Source organism: Phytophthora sojae, assembly GCF_000149755.1.
Source record: "Phytophthora sojae unplaced genomic scaffold PHYSOscaffold_4, whole genome shotgun sequence".
NCBI lineage: Eukaryota > Oomycota > Peronosporomycetes > Peronosporales > Peronosporaceae > Phytophthora > Phytophthora sojae.
In genome coordinates this window covers 7,185,558-7,203,592 of record NW_009258118.1, presented here as the reverse complement: position 1 = coordinate 7,203,592, position 18,035 = coordinate 7,185,558, and the positions used below count along the sequence as shown (strand labels likewise).

Genomic DNA, 18,035 nt, shown 5'->3' with positions numbered 1-18,035 from the left:
TGAATACCGGTTTATACTGTATCGGTTATTCGTACCCGGTGGAGTAACCTGTACCCCGTGCAATACCGTAAATTACGATCCGTATCTTACGGACCGTAACTAACGAACTATCCCGAATTATACCCATTTAATACCTAAACAAGTTGTAGACTACGGATACACTCCTGACTATCGGCGGCAACCTCGAAGGAGTGATACCAAGTATCACATAACAAAATGCACGGCTTATTTAGCGAACAAAGCCATCTTTGATTACTCTGGGTCATCTCTGATGGCATTGGGGTTGAGCTCGATTTTAAGCACATCGTACGCCCTTTGCTCTTCCACTTTCTCCAATTGCCTCATCGTCCCGCTGCTCAAGCCCTTCGGATACGTCATCATGGCTTCTTTCGCTTTCGCTGCGGCTTCTTCCGGCTTGATCAGCGGCGCCACATTCAAGGAACTTGGCAGCCTCAGAGGCTTGTAGATGAACCTCGCGACTGTGTCATCGACTTTATCCGCTAACTTTTTCCAAACCTCGGTCTTCATCGTCATCGTCATTTTGCCAACGCAGAGTCCGCTTGACCTCGTGATCTCCACGCAGAGCGACGTCTGCGTTGAGCCTGGAAATGCTGGTTTGGTCCGAGATCGTGTCGATCAAGGCGGCTGCGCAGCTCGAGGCGAGGGAGATGATAGCCAACATCGACACGGTGCGGTGTCCAAGAAGACCCCTGCTGGTATGCGCAAGGAGATGGAGATCACAGACGACATGATGGTCGCGTCTGTCTTGAGGTCGCACGTCCGTCGCGCCAAGCAACGAGTCAACAAAGATGGCAGTTGTCTGCTGACATGCACTGTGGTCTCAAGGTCGGCCAATGAAGGAGGCGGCGATGTTCGTCTCATTTCGAGTTCGAACGCACAGAAGAGGGGCTGGGTGCTGCCTAAAGGGGGCTGGGATGAAGGCGAGGATCTTCACCAAGCGGCGTGGCGAGAGGTCTTGGAAAAAGGTGGAGTACGCTCATGGTTTTTAAAGCCCTGCTTAAAAATTGCAAGTTAATGCTGAAGACCCTTCCATTCGAAAAAAAGTTACGGGTTGTAGAGGTTCATTTGCTTTAAAATAGGTAAATACCGAGCGAAATGATGATATTCAGCACGGCGATAGCGGCCAAGAAGACGGTGAGGAAAGCACCGACACTCTTGTTGACGCTGAACTCGATGCCCGCCATCATCTCCAGCGCAGTTGCCACAAAGTCAACCACAACTTCAACTGCAATTTGGAATAACAACATCTTTAGCTGGCTGGAGCGTAGGTCACTGCTACTATCGAGCTTTCTCAAGAGCGTATAGTGCGGGTGATCACCAAAGAAAACCAGAATGGCAGCAGAACAAACCATCGCAATATACTCGGCGTAAGTATCTGCGTTGATCTCCGCCACGTGATAGGCGAGGAAGCTGCTGCGCCACAGTTCAAACTCCAGAGTAGCTGGTGAAGGTGAGCTGGCGTCAATTGTTTTAGTGGACCCTTGCTGCAACGAGGGTGAAGTTGACTTCCTCCGACCGGGAAGATTAACTTGGCGATTTCGAATGACCCGCATGACGTAGTGAGCTTTCCCAGTACGCAGCGAAATTTCCACTAAGGCGAGCGCTAGTGTTCCGAGTGTGAAGAACTGGGGACTTTGAGTCCCTAGGAGAATTATCCGTGTCTGTGTGTCGATCAGCAAAGTGGGCAATGACACGGCAGCACACATGACCCGGATGCTGCGTATGCGCTTCTTAAGAATTTGATGCTTGATCAACGTCTGGATCGCGAGTTTGAGCAGGATACTAGCTATAACGAAGCTGGCGATGGTGGACCCGCTACGATCCATGATTCGTTGCTGGCTGAGTATTTGCACGAATGAACCTGTTACTGCGGCAGGGATCGACTTGGGGAACTCCTTAATGTACGTTCTCCAGTACGAAAATGTTTTCTTGCGGGGTGGAGCTTTAATAGTACCAGGTGAAGGAGAACTACGGGGGCCGGCACTTGGTCGCGGCTGCTGGCGCGACGTTTTCGTGAGCTGATCTCGCCCTTGACAAGTCTCCTGATAGTAAATTTTCTTCGTTTCAAGAGTAATCCCCGCAAAAAATCCGTGCGTACATAAAGTATTGACGTGGCCATCCAGCTTGTACTTGAAGAGTGTCGGCTTAATTGACGTTAGGTACCCAACAAAAGTGCTCCAGCCCACCATAATTGCAAACATCACGAAGAAATAAAAAGCTGCTACGCGAAATAGCTTCTTTAGACAAAAGGACAGAGCTGGTCGGCGATCAGGTTCATCGATAAATCGGAACGACAGGAGCAGTGGAATTTGAGCTAATACCACGACGGTGCTAAACGCAACCGACGCCCATGCCGAGTTGGCGACAATTAACTCGCGTCTGGACTGGTCACGAGAAGGTTTTCCAGAGAAAATATTCCCAAGTGAGTAGCACGTGGTGACAAGCCACGCACAGGCCACACTTCCAGCCGCATTCCGAATCACGGTCGTTTGCATCTTGAGCGCGCTGGTCCATTTGGTTCGTTTACGGAGGTGGCGGATGAATTGCCGACCTTTAACAGGTACAACGTCGGGATATTTCGACTTGTCAGTGCCGACTGCGGCATTCTCCCCAACCATTGTAGGACCCACTGGTTCAAACGCGATACGAGGGCCATAATCGTTCGGTGGACCCACTCCAACGCGAGGCATCGACAATGCCGTCGTAATGCAGCCCTGAAAGTGGTGCTAAAAAGTTGTAGGCATCAGCTATCAATAGTATCTGAAAAAAATAATGTGAAATAAAATCTTTGGTTTTACAGGCATTTACGCTTGCTTGAAGTATTATCTCAAGACAGGTACGTCCCCATCGAAATGTTAACGTTTAATACTGCGGTGATCGCGAACAAGACAGCGAAAAAGGCGCCGAGGTCCTTGATAATGGCGAACTCGATTCCAGCCATCATCTCCAGCACCGTAGACACAAAATCCACGACCAGTTCAATAATCGCCTGGAAAAGCAGCATCTTCAGGTTGGTCCACCGCTGATCCTTGTGCTCGTCGTTGTCTGCATGCCTCAGCAGCGAATAGTAAGGGTGGTCTCCGAAGAAAAACAAAATCGAAGCGGAACACCCGATCGCGATATACTCGGCGTACGTGTCAGCGTTGATCTCAGCGATGTGGTAGGCGTGCACGCGTCGTCGCCAGAGTTCAAACTCAATGCGAGCAGGAGACGGCGCGTTTGCATCAAGACTTGTCGTGGGTTGGTGCTGTCGGATCGTAGCCGCGACGGATTGTCGATGAACGGGCACCTGGGCTTCTCTGTTGTGAATGGTACGCATAGTGAGGTAGGCCTTTCCTACGCGTAGTAAGATCTCCACAAACGCCATTCCGATGGTACCAACCGCCACGAACTTTGAGTTCATCGTTCCGAGAAGGATGATGCGAGTCTGGGTGTCAATTAGGACGGTCGGCAGCGCAACAGCAGCACACATGAACCTCACACTGCGAATCCGTTTCTTGATGATGTAGTGCTTGGTGCTCTCCTGGATAAATAGCTTGAATACAACGCTGGCTGCGACGAAAGAGGAGAGCACGATGCCACTGCTTTCCATGATATGCTGCTGGCTGAGAACGTGAACAAAAGCTCCGGCTAACGCAGCAGGGGCGGATTTAGGAAACTCCCTAATGTAAGCTTGCCAAAACATGAACGATTTTTTGCAGTATGCCGCTCGGAAAGATAACGCGGTGGCCGGTCGAACTCGGGTATTGCCACCAGGGTTTCTCTTATTAGCGCCATAGGTTGCTTGTTCTGCTCGCAGGAGATGCTCTCGGCCTTGACACGTGTCTCGATAATAAATTCTCTTCGCAGCTAGAGTAATTCCAGTGAAAAACCCATGCGTAGATAGAGTTCCGACGTAGCAGTCCAACTTGTATCTGAATATGCTGGGCCTGATAGTTGTTAAGTATCCAATGAGACTGCTGCAAGAATACATGACCGTCATGGTAACGATAAAATAAAAGGCAGTTCCACGGATGAGTTTCCTGAGGCAGAGCCACACTGTCGGGGGGCGGTCGGGGGCGTCGAGAAATCGAAGCGGTAGCATCAATGGGATCCGAGCGATCAGCATGACAACACAAAAGGTGATGGTGGCCCACACGGCGTTCGCAACGACTAGTTCACGTCTGGTCTGATCCACTGAAGGTTTCCCCGAGAAAATATTCCCAAGCGAGTAACAAGCGTTGGCGATCCACGCGCATATCATACTCCCCGTGGCGTTTCTCACCACTGTGGTCTGTGTGCGTAGAGCTTTTATCCAGGCGGAGCGTTCACAAAGGGTACCAAAGAGCTGCCGCCGTCTAGTTGATCGACTTGCGATCGGATTAAAATCAAATGGTGTGGCCGGATTTATCCTCGTAGCCTCTGCAGAATGTTGGGGTCGAGACGATGTGGCTGCTGTGGTCGCTGCGCGTTGTCCATCGCTGCATGGGGCGGCGTCAACGCGCGGCATTCGGTGCAAGTGCGGGCAAACAAAAACACTCGACTTTCTAACAATAGCGAAGTCTACGTGTGCTAAGTTTTACTGTAGGATGTGAAAATTGAGCTAACTGGGCAATGTCGATGCTAACTCTAACTAATTAGACGCTCACAGAGACCTTCACACTCATTGCGAAGAACACCACTGCAAAGGGTTCCAGTACTGTTCTTCTACTACTACTAGGAATCGGTCAAATTGGTGTTCGAAAGCAATTCAGTTGGAATGGAGGGGTTACTATACTCTCTCCGGGGCCTAGAGGTTTATGCATGTCCTGTGGAGCAATGATGCAAATGCAGACGTCATCTACACGAGGAGTGGCTCGAACGAGGCGAGAATGGTAGAACTGTGTCCATTTATTCATGGCGAAACCAGTTTTGCGTATAGTACACGTGCTGAAGTACCAACGCTGCGACTAGCAGCTTCAGCTGAGGTAAACGCCTATGGATATCGTGATATTCATCACTGCTGTCACCATGAACAACGCCGCTAGAAAGGCTCCGAGGTTTTTGACGTGGTCGAACTCGATGCCGGCCTTCATCTCGAGTACAATGGACACGTAGTCGACTAGAACCTCCAGTCCGACTTGAAATGCCAGCATGTACAGCTGACTCACACGCCACGCGGCCTCATCAACGTTGCTCATCGCATGATCTGATTGTCTTAGAAGCGAATAGTGTTGGTGATTCCCATAAAAGAAGACGATAGACACGGAGCAGCCGATAGCGATGTACTCGGCGTACATATCCGCATTCAACTCCGCCGTGTGGAAGGCCTGGACTTGTCGACGCCACACCGCAAACTCTACATGCATGGCAGATACTGAAGGACTAGTTGGTGGGGCCAGAAGAGCTTCAATGCCAAGAATCACCAGCTCAGACAGGGAACTCTGCCGCGACGACGTTGACTTGTGTTCTCAGCTCTCGACGGGCGATATTCCAGGTGACAAACCGCGCCTTCCCGTCCCAGCAGCGATAAGTTATCCGCATAGCTCTCGATTTTGTATCTGAACGAACTCGGGTGGACGTAGGGTAGGATAAATAAGCAGCAAGGTAGCCAAACCCGTACATCGCGACTACTGCTCCCATAAAATATACAAACGTAGCTCGCGCCAACCTCCTGATACAAAACCAGATCGACGGCGGACAGTCGGGCGAGTCGAGAAATCGCACTGAGAGCATGAGGGGGAGGAACGACAAGAACACGACAGTACAAAACGCCACCGAGGCCCACACGGAATTCGCCACAATCAGCTCGAAGCGGGACTGATCCAGGTCCGATCGCGTAGAAGGCGTTGGGGGTGCACGCGCAGGCGATGCTCGTTGCCGCATTTCGTAGCACCACAGCTTGTATCCGCAGAGCACTGCGCCATGGCGAGACCTCCGGCGAACGATACAGAATCTTGCTCCAAGTCTGGAATACCGACGCCTTCCTCGGGCCAAGCCAGAAGGACGTGAACAGCGAACGAGCTGTGCTTTGTCTACGGGACGGTCTGTGGACAGTGGGAAGCCCGTGGTTTGGCGCTACGCGATTCATCGTCAGCACATAGCAGAAGCCGATGTGCGTGAGTGTGACGACTTCGATTCAAAGCTGCTATCAATAGCAAGATGTCATGTCCTCGGTAAACACCTCTGCTTATCGCATCCTAAGTTTGTCGTCAACGGTTCGTAGCATTCGCAACAGGGGGGACCTTGCCGGTAAAATATTTCATTGCAGAGATTGGCGCACTGGAATTTAACTCGTATTAGTGCTCATAATACGAGCACTTCCTTCCCCAAGTCGAGGTTACAGCGGCTCAACTCAGGTATATATTGGTCGAGATGTTGATGTTCATGGCAGCGGTGATCATGAACAAGCCAGCCAGCCAGGAACGACCCGAGCTTCTTGATGTGCGTGAACTCAATCCCTACCATCATTTCGATCACTAGCGACACGTAGTCGACGACGAACTCGACCACAACCTGGAAAAGCACCATATACAACTGGCTCGTCCGTCGTGATGCTACGTCTTCTACTTCCTCAGATTCGTGAGACTGTCGCAGGAGCGAATAGCACGGGTGGTTGCCGCAGAAGAAGAGGATTGAAGCGGAGCAGCCGATCGCGATGTATTCCGCATACATGTCCGCGTTGAGCTCAGCAGTGTGGAAGGCGTGAATTTGCCGACTCCACAGCTCGAAATCATCTTTTGTCACGGCCAACCCCGAAGACTTTCGAACCATCGAGCGCAATACAGAGCTAGCTCTTCTAATTTTGAGTCGACCGGCTTCGTGAGGCACAGCCTGAGGTACTGCACTCAGCTCTTCAGGTAGAACTCTGGCTTTGCGTGGTCGAATACTCCACATGACTACCACAGCTTTGACGGCGCGTAAACTAATCTCGACCAAAGCCATCCCAAGGGCGCCCAATGACGCCGTTGTAGTGCTGTTGGTCCCTAGAATGACGATGCGCGTCTGCGTATCAATCAACACTGTCGGTATGCCCACGAGTACGCACATCGTACGGACACTGCGTACGCGTTGCTTGAGAACGTAATGTTTTGCAGCCTCCTGTATTGCCAGTTTGAAGACGATGGCCCCGACAACGAAGCAAGTGAGTACGGTGGTGTCGCTATCAACGATCCGCTGTCGGCTCAGGACGTGAACGAAGAGAGACGCAACGATAGGAGCGGATATCATTGGCAGATTTTTCAGGTAAGCTTTCCAGAATTTCGGGGTATCCCGTCGGCGAGAACTTGACATTCTTCGAGACTTTCCTTCGGCTTGCTGCTTGAGTCGATCTCGACCCTGACACGTTTCTTCGTAATAAATCCTTTTCACTGCTCGCGATGTTCCAGTGAAATATCCCAATAGCGCTATGATATCCACGTAGCAGTCGAGTTTGTAGCGAACGACTCTGGGTTCAATCTCAACCAGATAAGCGAAGAAATAGCTGAAGGAGAACATTACTGAAATCGCTACAGCAAAATGTCCCGCCGTAGCTCTAGCAAGTTTCTTGATACTGAAACCCAGCGTTGGCCGATGATCCGGTGCGACAATGTAGCGGAACGAAAGCATGATCGGAAGAAACGAAAGGAGGATAACAGCGCAAAATGTGATGCCGTCCCAGACGGAGTTTGCCACGATCAGCTCACGACGGGATTGCTTGGAGTACCATTCCCCGAGAAAATATTGCCAAGAGAGTAGAACGCGTTCGGTATCCACGCACACGCCACACTCTCCGTAGCGTTCCGCAGGACCAGACCGAGCGTATTCAGTGCACGATACCACACAGAACTCGCCGGAAGTCCATTGCACAATCCTCTCCACGCTTGACTCGTAGTAATAGGTTTTGCTGGAGGATTAGGTGAGGCTGACCAAGCCTGGACGACAGTTAGAGGACCTTGTATGACTCGCGCGCTGGGTTGGCGACAAGCGTCCTCGTCATGAACGTGAACTCGGTTCATACTCAACATTCATGGCGATTCCCGTGACTCAGCTACTTTGCACTCGTGGACTCACAAAACTACCAAAAATAACCTCTCTTCTTGCCAACAAATACATAAAAACGAAGCCATTCTTCGAATACTGGGGACGACGGATATTCATAGTTTAGTACTGTATATCTAGGGCCTTTCATTGCTTATATGATCAGCGTAGGTAAATGCAGACCGAGATGTTAATGTTCATCACGGCCGTGATAATGAACATCGCAGCCAGAAACGAGTTGAGCTTCTTCACGTGGTCGAACTCAATTCCGATTACCATCTCCAATACCGTCGAAATGTAGTCCACGATGATTTCGATGCCGATCTGGAAGCCCAGCATCTTCAACTGACTCACGCGCCACGCCATGTTATCCATCGTCGTCGCCTCAGTACTTGCTGCAGCCTGTCTTAGTGACGCGTAGTGTGGGCGGTTGCCGTGAAAGAAGAGAATAGACGCTGAACACCCGATCGAAATGTACTCTGCGTACATATCAGCGTTGAGCTCGGCCGTGTGGAAGGCTTGCACTTGTCGCCGCCACACCTCAAAGTCGTTCATTCCGACCGTCATCGAAGGGCGGGAGGACGTTTTGGAAGAAGTTTTCGGCGCTTGAGGCTGGTGGACCACACTTGTACTGCGGTGGTGCTCAAACGCTTCAACCGTCCCCAGTCTCTGCGCAGCGGCGGCGATTCTGCGATCGACCACTGCTTTGCGATGCCGAATCTCCCACGTGACCAGCACCGCCTTGCCAGCTCTCAAGCTGATCTCAAACAGGGCCATGCCGATCGCTCCCAAAGCTGCGGTATTGGTGCTATTGGTCCCCAGCACAATAATTCGCATCTGCGTATCGATCAGCACAGTGGGGATTCCTACTAGAATGCACATCACGCGTGCACTTCGAACGCGCTTCTTGAAGACGTAATGCTTGCACGGCGAGCTTAAAGGCCACGCCCGATACAACAAAGATGGTGAGGACGGTGTTGCCCCGGTCGACAATGTGAAGCTGACTTAAGATGTGGACGAACACGCTGGCGAGCAGGGGTACGAACGCGACGGACATGTTACGGAGGTACGCGAGCCAGAATTTAGGCGGCGTGTAGCGCGCTGGGGCCTTGAAAGACCCGCGTCGTGCCGGTGTCACCGCTCCTGACGCGTTGGGGGGCACAATTCTAGATTTCCGCGCTTTTTGCTGCTTTTGTTGGAGCCTCTCACGCCCCTGAACTGTCTCGTCATAGTAAATCTGCTTCACTACACGAGTAATCCCCGTGAAGTACCCCGCTAGCGAGAAATTGATGAAATAGCAGTCGAGCTTGTACTTCAGTGTCCCTGGCTTAATGGCAGCCAGGTAGGCTGTGAGGCAACTAAACCCAAAGACGATGAGAGTCGCTACGATGAAGTAGGCAGCAACCGCTCGAGCGAGTCGAAGCAGACAGAACCACACCGTTGGCCGGCGATCCGGTGTCTTCATGAAGCGGAATGAAAGCATCACGGGGATGAACGAGATGAACACAACTCCACAGTAGGTGATGGCAGCCCACACCGAGTTGGCGATGATCAATTGGCTTCGGGACTGCTCCGTGTACCATTTCCCCGAGAAAACGTCCCCAAGAGCGTAGCAGGCGTTGGGAATCCATGCACAAGCGATGCTCTCGGCAGCGTTGCGTACCACCACGGCTTGCATCTTCAGGGCTGTGATCCACACAGAAGTGCCAGGGACAATGCGCTGCCAGCTCTGGGGGAGAGCGGAAGAACGGCGGCGTGTAGCAACAAAACCGCTGAACCAGGTCGTGTCGCGGAGAGAGCGCGAGGAGTGATTGGGAGGTCGGTAGTGCGCATCGCTTCGCCGAATCGACCGCATGTTCGCGCGAGGGACCACCTTCACGCGCTTGATTGGCATCGACAATGCGTGAGCAACTCAGCGTTCGTGCTTCTTTTTACGTCACGTCCCTCCTATCAATAGATATCGACCACGAGGACCACAGCGGCCGGCAACACGAAGACCAAGATCACGCAAAGCTGAAGTTTCCCAAGTTTAGATAGTGGAGTGATGACACGAGTTCCGTAGGTTGTATATTTTCTCTAGATTTTATATACTCTGGCCCCTCAACTCAAGTAATAGCCGATCGATATTGTGATATTCATGACAGCGGTAATCATCAACAAGGCGCCGAGAAACGAGCCCAGATTTTTTACGTGGTCGAACTCGATCCCAATGACCATCTCCAGCACAATCGAGATGTAGTCCACGACCACTTCGACCCCTATCTGCAAGCCCATCATTTCTGGCTGGCTCACTCTCCACGCCATCATGTCGACGCCGGACGTGTCGGTGTTCACTGTCGTCCTGAGCAGCGTGTAGTGCGGGTGGTTGCCATAAAAGAAGAGAATTGACGCTGAACAACCGATGGAAATGTACTCGGCGTACATGTCTGCGTTGAGCTCCGAGGTGTGAAAAGTCTGCACCTGACGGCGCCACACTTCGAACTCATTCAACCCTCGAGGGTTTGACGGTCGAGACGCTTTTGACGACTTTGGTTCAACCTTTGTAGGGCGGCTGAACTTCTCCAAAATCGCTCGTCGCAGTAGCACAGAGCCTGTTGTGCGTTCAAGGCCGACTTTACGACGCCGAATCTCCCACATCACCAGTACGGCCTTAGTCGCTCTCAACGTGATCTCAATCATCGTCATGCCGATTGCGCCCGTTTGTCGCCGTTTTCGTGTTGTTCGTGCCTAGTAAAATGATTCTGGTCTGGGTGTCGATCAGGACGGTCGGAATGCCCACGAGAACGCACATGACGCGGGCGCTGCGTACTCGTTTTTTGAAAATGTAGTGCTTGGCGAGCTCCTGGATGAGTTTGAAGACAACCCCGGCGATTACGAAGCCAGTAAGCACAGTGTTCCCTCGGTCAACGATGCGTTGCTGGCTTAATATGTGAACGAATAACGCAGCTACAAACGGTACCGACGTTGTCGGTAGTCCTCTGAGATAGGCTCGCCAAAACGTAGGAGGTGCGCGTTGGCGGGGAGGGGAAGACTGTTGAGCTGCGGCGATTTCGGCAGGGACTATCTTGGATCTTCGTGGCTTCTCCTGCTTTTGCTGCAGTCGATCGCGTCCCTCTTGGGTCTCTTCGTAGTAGATTTTCTTCACGGCGCCGGAGATTCCCGTAAAATATCCGAGCAGAAAGAGATTATCCGCGTAGCACTCGATTTTAAACTGAAAACCTCAGGCACTATCGAATCCAACTGCGCGATGAGACAGCTAAAACCAAAACTTACGAGCATCGTGGCTGCGAAGTACACGCGAGTGGCTCCCACCAGTCGCTTCATACAAAACCACACTTCCAGGCATTTCGACAAACTTTAGCGACATCATCATAGGCAGAAACGACGTGAAAACGACCAGGCAGAAGCCAAGCGCTGCGTACACCGTGTTTGCAACAAGCAGCTCGTTCCGCGACTGATCGATGTACCATTTTCCAGAGAAAACATTCCCCAGTGCGTACAATGCATTCGGGATCCAAGCGCACGCAATACTTTCGGCCGCATTTCTCACGACCAGAGCTTGCATCTTCAGCGCAGTAATCCAAGTCGATCGACTGCGAAGCCGAACTAGAATTTGGCGCCCTCCTTCATTGTGAGAAGAACCAGTATTGGACAGGTCAGTGGGGTTTGTCCACGCTTGAACTCGGATTCTGGACTGCCGCTCATTGCTGGTCTCGACTGGGAGCTGGAGCTCTTCCACGCTTTTACCTCGGTCTATGTGGGGGCGATACATAGCGGTGATGACGTGCTCCGCTTCCACTCACTTTCGGTGCATCTAAAAACGAAAATAGTTGATCGTTTGTAGCTCTTTACGCTGTTGACGTGTCATCGCTATCGTGTCATCTTATAAATACTTCAGACTTTTTTTTTCAAGACCAAAATGATGCGTAAGCTTAGCATAAGCCGTCAATTCAGTCTACAGTTAATTTACTCTACCTCACGCGCCGTCAGGTTGGCTACTCAGTATTAGCTCAAGAAGACCTGAACCGAGAGAACGGTATTCAGAACCGCAGTCCCCGTAAAGAGCCCACCGAGGAATAAGCTGAGCTTCTTCACTTGGTCAAATTCGATGCCAACCACCATCTCCAACACGATCGACACATAATCCACGACCACCTCCACTCCGACCTGCAGCGCGAGAATACTCAACTGCTCCACACGCCAGTTCTCGATTGGTTCTGACCTGTCTGAGCGCCTCAGCAACCCGTAATGTGCGTGGTTTCCGTAAAAGAAACATATTGACGCCGAGCAGCCGATCGAAACGTATTCAGCGTACATATCTGCATTCAGCTCCGCCATATAAAACTGCTGCACTTGACGACGCCACTGCTTAAACTCACTTTCTGCTATCGTAGACCCCGGGGTGATGCTCGTCTTGGACCGGCGAAACACGCCGATGATTGAGCGGAAACTTGAAGCAGACTCGGTCCTGCGTAGAGCCGCAGATTCGCGCTGGTGGATTTCCCACATGACCAGCGCAGCCTTCCCCATTCGAAGCGCAATCTCCAGTAGCGCCATACCAATCGTTCCCATAGCTGCGATTTTCCGACTGTTGGTTCCTAGCAGGATCATTCGCGTCTGGGTATCGATTAGCACGGTAGGAATCCCCACGATGAAGCACATGATCCGAGTGCTACGCACCCGCGTTCTGAAAATGTAGTGTTTGATAAACTCTTGGACGACCAGTTTGAAGACGACGCTAGCGACGGTGAAGCCAGTGAGCACAGCTTGGTCACTATCCACGAGACGCTGCTGGCTCAATACTTGGACGAACATGCACGCGAGAAATGACGGCAACGCTACAGGAAGAGCTCTGATGTAAGCTTTCCAGAATGATTGGCGCCGTCCAATTGGTGCAGCGGATCGTGGTAATGGCGTAGACTTCTGTGACTTGTGCTGCTTTAAGCGAAGTTTGTCGCGTCCATGTTGGGTTTCTTCAAGGTAGATGTGTTTCACCACTCTAGAGATGCCAGTAAAATACCCGATTCCAGCCAGTATGTTCATGTAACAGTCCATCTTGTACTTGAACAATGCAGGCGAACCCGAAGTCAGGTGGGCAAATAAGTAACTAAATGCGAGAGCGACGGCAATGGCTCCGACAAAGTAGCGCAAGCTCTCGCGTATAAGGCGCTTGAAGCAACTCCACGCGGTTGGTCGCGTCTCCACGAACCGAAATGTCGTAACCACGACTAGAAATGATGCAAACTCCATAGTACAGAAGAGAGCAATTCCCCACACGGAATTGGATACGATGAGCTCGTTTCGGGACTGATCCGTGTACCATTTGCCCGAGAAAACATCCCCCAAAGCACAGAGAGCTGTCGAAATCCACGCACTCGCAATGCTGACGGCTGCATTTCGAACCACTAGCGTCTGTATTTTCAGAGCAGTGATCCACGTGGTAGATCTACACAAGCGACGACCGGCATCGAGCCACACTAGTGAGGCGAAAGGTGAGGACTCGGACGTAGCAGCTCGTGAACGACGGTTTGCGTCATTCTCTTCTGGTTTCTGAACCACTTCTGTCGCTTCTTCGGGAAATACGTGTACGCGAGTGCGGTTCATTCTCAAAACCTAGAGTGGAGTTGGCTATTTTCGCTATTAGTGGACATAGAAAAAGTAAAAATACTTGGACGCAGACGCATCTTAAACCACAGCAAACATTCCTTTTGTAGCAACATCAATTTTACTGTAGAATTGATGTTGCTACATGTAGAAATTCTACATGTATTTAGTATAGCCTTTCAACAAGCTCTATCTTCCTCGGCATTTGGGTAACTTTGATGAGGCTGCGATTTGGTCGAACACAAGAGAAAGTAGTGTTATTTTACTTCCTCAGACCGAAGTTCGTGTTAGACGGTGATCGAACTGGGAAGTGTTGCCACTAAGCAAACTTATTAACTAACCGGTACTGCAGCTGAACAGATTTGTGATGACGAACCAGCGAGCTGTCAAACTACATTCTAGCCTTACACGCAGCTCTGGTCTAGCTCAAGAAGTAGCCAAGCGTTATGGTGCTATTTATCACTGCAGCGATCATGAACACAGAAGCGAGGAAGGATCCCAATTTCGTTGCGCGGTCGAACTCAACCCCAAGCACGTTCTCAACAGGATCGAAGCGAAATCCACGACGACCTCCATAGCGATCTGCACCCCCAGGATGCGCATCTGGCTCAAGCGCCACTCCAGTAGATCTGCAGCCGTCGTCCTGGCAGTTCCTGACTGCCGTAGCAACGAATAGTGCGGATGACTCCCGTAAAAGAACAGAATCGACGCGGAGCAGCCGATGGAAATGTATTCTGCGTACATATCGGCATTGATCTCAGCCATGTGGAACGTTTGAAGCCTGCGGCGCCAGGAATCCAAGTCACCTTCCTGAGACGGCAGTGGGTGACCAACTGTGGTAGGAAGAATTCGAGATTTGGTTGGGTACCAAGAGACATTATTTTGCCGCTCCAGAGCGTGTTCATGGTGTCGAACCTCCCACATCACGCGCATGGTCTTGCCAGCGCGTAAGAAAATCTCGATCACAGCCATGCCGAGCGCGCCCATTGCCGCAGTGTTCGTGTTGTTCTTCCCTATCAGAATTATCCTCGTTTGGGTATCAATGATGACGGTTGGGATCCCCACAAGGACACACATCACTCGCGCACTGCGCACGCGTCTTCTGAAAATATAAAGCTTGACAATTTCTTGAACGGCAAGTTTAAATACTATGCTTGCGACCACGAAGCCCGTGAGCACAACTCCATCTCGGTCGACGAGGCGTTGTCGACTGAGGACGTGAACAAAAATGTTTGCGAGAAAGACCGGCAGGGTCACGGAGACGGCTTTCGCATATGTCCGCCAGAATGTAGGGGTCCGATAACGAAGCAAATAACTCGATGATGCGCGCCGTAATCGAGTCGTGGGCTCGCGTTGTGTCGATCCTTTCGGTTCCCGCGCTGCTTTCTCCTTCTTTGCAAGCTTTTCACGACCCTGGCAAGTTTCTTCATGGTAGATTTTAACCATTGTGCGTGACATTCCAGTAACGTACCCCATCAATGAAAAGGTGGTCACGTAGCATTCGATCGTGTACTTGAACAAACCAGGCACGATCGAAGTTAAGTACGTGATGACGCAGGTGGCCGAGAGAACGACGCTGATCGTGGCGGATAAGTAGACGGACGTAACAGGACCGAGCCTCTTGACACAAAACCACAGGGTAGGTCGTGTATCGGGCGAATCAATGAACCGAAGACTCCGCAAGCTCAAGACAGCAAACACCCCAAAAATGGCCAAGCAGAACGTCAACGTCGCCCACACACACGTCGCCGCCAACAGCTCGTTTCGCGACTGCTCCATGTACGACTTTCCCGAGAAAACATTCCCTAGCGTGCACAGCGCAATAGGAATCCACGCGCCGACGATGCTCCCAGCCGCGTTTCGAACGAGCAGAGCCTGTGTTTTGAGCGCGGTGATCCAAGTGCCCCGACTGCACAGACCATGACAAACGTGGCGCCAATCTTGAAAGCTGAGATATCGTGCTCCGACAACTCCTGAGGTACTACTTGTAGTATATGCGCTTGTGTGACCCCTAGGCGAAACATGGACCTGCGTGGGAGACAGGTGCAATGTCTCGCCGCTAGTGGCATGAGCGCCGTTCATCCCAACTCGAGAAAGGGGAAGAGGAGGAGGAGAAGACGGATCTTCTTCTTCCAGTCGATAATACTGTAGGTACCCTCACTTCCGACACCTAATACTCCTTATTACTTCTGAGATTAATGTGTTTATATTTATAAGATTGCAGAAGACCTAGCTAATATATTATGATCGTTACGAGGTTTTCGCGCCAAAACCATTCATTTCACATTTTGGCAGGCAGCAGTGAGGAGCATCGGGGGCAAGTGTGAAGAAGCATGATGAAGACACGGCGATGACGCAAGAAGAATTCTGCGCTGCTGCTGCTGCTGCTGCTACTGCTGGGTGTGGCACCCCACCAGCTCCTGGTAGACCTCTCGCGGGACGAAGGCGAAGAGCAGCGCCGCCGCGGATAGGACAAAGCTGCTCGACGCCACACAGGAAACGTACGTCCTGTGGACGCGTCCAGCACGTGCGCCGACAGTGCCTCGTACAGCGAAACGGAGCGCTCAAGCGCGAAGTGCCTGCGCTATATCTTAGCCCATGCTACTGGGGCTGGAGCTGAGTCGTGTTCGGCGCGCTGAGCCTGCAGCCGCCCACGGACGGAGCTTTTGGAGAAGGCCTACAAAGACCAGCTAACGCCAATGCAATGGAGCGAGGTAATCTGCGGTACGATGTGCGCTAAACTCGTCTCGCACTGCTGGTGCTATCCATACATGTAGTCTTGCCTCTCAATGCATCTGCGACCATGATGAGCTTGACCTCTATGAGCCAAAATACAGCTTAAACCCAAGCAAATACAATCCCCCTTTAAATCCGATAGAAAAACCGATGTCGGAAGTGAGGGTACATCCAGTAAGAAACGGCCAAAAAGTCCTGTTTGACGAAAGCTTGTCTATTTTTCGCCGCCTTCAACAAGTACCTGTGAGAACGAATGCGTGAATGTCATTTCAAAGGTTTTCATGATTGGCCACTGGTGCGTGGCCGACAAACGTCGTGTGGTGTGACGCTGCTGCTGGGCGGACGGACGGCCATAATTCTTCCAGAGCGATGGTGGTGGCGAGCGACGTCTTCCCGCTGGTGCACGCGCTGCTGACGGGCGCGGGGCTGAAGAAGGCGGCGGCCGCGCTGGCTAAGGAGGCCAAGCTGGAGCCCAAGGCCTTCAAGAGCGAGCACGACCTGCTCGAGGTCTACAGCTTCTACCTGACGCAGCGCAGCATGAAGAAGGCCAAGGTGCCGGCCGCCTCCGTGGTGGACGCGGCCAAGACCAAGAAGGCCAAGAAGGTCACGGCGTCGTCCTCGCCCTCGTCTTCCTCGTCCAGCAGCAGTGAGGAGGAGAAGAAGGAGGAGGAGAAGGAGAAGAAGAAGAGCAAGCCCGCTGAGGTGGGAGAGTCCTCGTCCTCGTCCTCCTCCTCGTCCTCGGAGGAGGAGAAGAAGGAGGAGAAGACCAAGGCCAAGAAGCAGGAGTCGTCGAGCTCGGACTCGGACTCGGACTCGGACGACGAGTCGGAGGAGGAGAAGCCCAAGAAGGTGGCGCCCAAGGCGAAGGAGAAGGCGAAGGAGGAGAAGAAGAAGGAGGAGTCCAGCTCCAGCTCTAGCTCTAGCTCGGACTCGTCCGACTCGGAGGAGGAGGAGAAGGAGAAGCCCAAGAAGAAGGAGGCTGCCAAGAAGGAGGAGAGCAGCTCGTCGGACTCGGACGATTCGTCGGACGAGGAGGAAGAGAAGCCGGCCAAGAAGGCTACTCCTGCGGACATGAAGAAGGCTGCTGCGAAGGAGGAGTCCAGCTCGGACTCGTCGGATTCCTCCGACTCTTCTGACGAGGAAGAGGGGGAGAAGCCCAAGACCAACAAGCGCAAGGCTGAGACCCCTGCCGCTGGCAAGAGCAGCAAGAAGGCCAAGAAGGAGGCCGAGTCCAGCTCGGACAGCTCTTCCTCGGACGACTCGTCTTCTTCGTCGGACTCTTCCTCTTCGGATTCGTCCGACTCGTCTGAGGACGAGGAGGCTCAGAAGAAGGAGGCTGCGCGTCGCGAGCAGGCCGCCAAGGCCGCGCTGGAGTGGCAGCCCAAGAAGATCGAGAAGGTGGCCGTCAAGGCCAAGTCGGCGGGCACGCCGTTCCAGCGCGTGGACGACGAGTTCTGGTCGCAGAAGATCGTGGACGACTCGCTGCGTGACAACAGCTACGAAGGCACGTTCGGCGCCGACGGCGTCGGTGTCAAGGCCAACAACAAGCTGCTCAAGACGCGCGGGAAGGACTTCACCAAGGGCAAGAACAAGCTCAAGCGCTCGACGTACATGTGTGGCGCCATCAGCATGGCTTCCAACTCGTTCAAGTTCGAGGACTAGATCAAGCCCTTGAACGTGTGACCGCAGAGTCAGCC

At 52.3% G+C, this 18,035-nt stretch overlaps 5 protein-coding genes across 5 annotated transcripts; 1 reads left to right on the top strand and 4 right to left on the bottom strand.

The window, feature by feature from the left end:
* Positions 1-252: 252 nt before the first annotated feature.
* PHYSODRAFT_332636 (hypothetical protein) lies at positions 253-1,847 on the bottom strand (the record flags this gene model as incomplete). Its single annotated transcript, XM_009529668.1, has 3 exons — positions 253-479; positions 517-645; positions 1,109-1,847. The coding sequence occupies 3 exons, from the start codon at positions 1,845-1,847 to the stop codon at positions 253-255; spliced, it is 1,095 nt and encodes a 364-aa protein (XP_009527963.1).
* Positions 1,848-2,848: 1,001 nt separating this feature from the next.
* Positions 2,849-3,613, bottom strand: PHYSODRAFT_332635 (hypothetical protein; the record flags this gene model as incomplete). Its single annotated transcript, XM_009529667.1, has 1 exon — positions 2,849-3,613. One exon carries the CDS (start codon positions 3,611-3,613, stop codon positions 2,849-2,851), a length of 765 nt encoding a protein of 254 aa, XP_009527962.1.
* Positions 3,614-4,958: 1,345 nt separating this feature from the next.
* PHYSODRAFT_503197 (hypothetical protein) lies at positions 4,959-7,476 on the bottom strand (the record flags this gene model as incomplete). The annotated part of the gene is made up of 2 exons (XM_009529666.1): positions 4,959-5,386; positions 6,795-7,476. 2 exons carry the CDS (start codon positions 7,474-7,476, stop codon positions 4,959-4,961), a joined length of 1,110 nt encoding a protein of 369 aa, XP_009527961.1.
* A 684-nt stretch (positions 7,477-8,160) lies between these two features.
* Positions 8,161-15,381, bottom strand: PHYSODRAFT_498157 (hypothetical protein; the record flags this gene model as incomplete). Its single annotated transcript, XM_009529665.1, has 2 exons — positions 8,161-8,623; positions 14,471-15,381. 2 exons carry the CDS (start codon positions 15,379-15,381, stop codon positions 8,161-8,163), a joined length of 1,374 nt encoding a protein of 457 aa, XP_009527960.1.
* Positions 15,382-16,662: 1,281 nt separating this feature from the next.
* PHYSODRAFT_559466 (hypothetical protein) lies at positions 16,663-18,000 on the top strand (the record flags this gene model as incomplete). The annotated part of the gene is made up of 3 exons (XM_009529664.1): positions 16,663-16,908; positions 17,119-17,162; positions 17,442-18,000. The coding sequence occupies exons 1-3, from the start codon at positions 16,708-16,710 to the stop codon at positions 17,998-18,000; spliced, it is 804 nt and encodes a 267-aa protein (XP_009527959.1). The 5' UTR covers positions 16,663-16,707.
* Between the last annotated feature and the right edge of the window lie 35 nt (positions 18,001-18,035).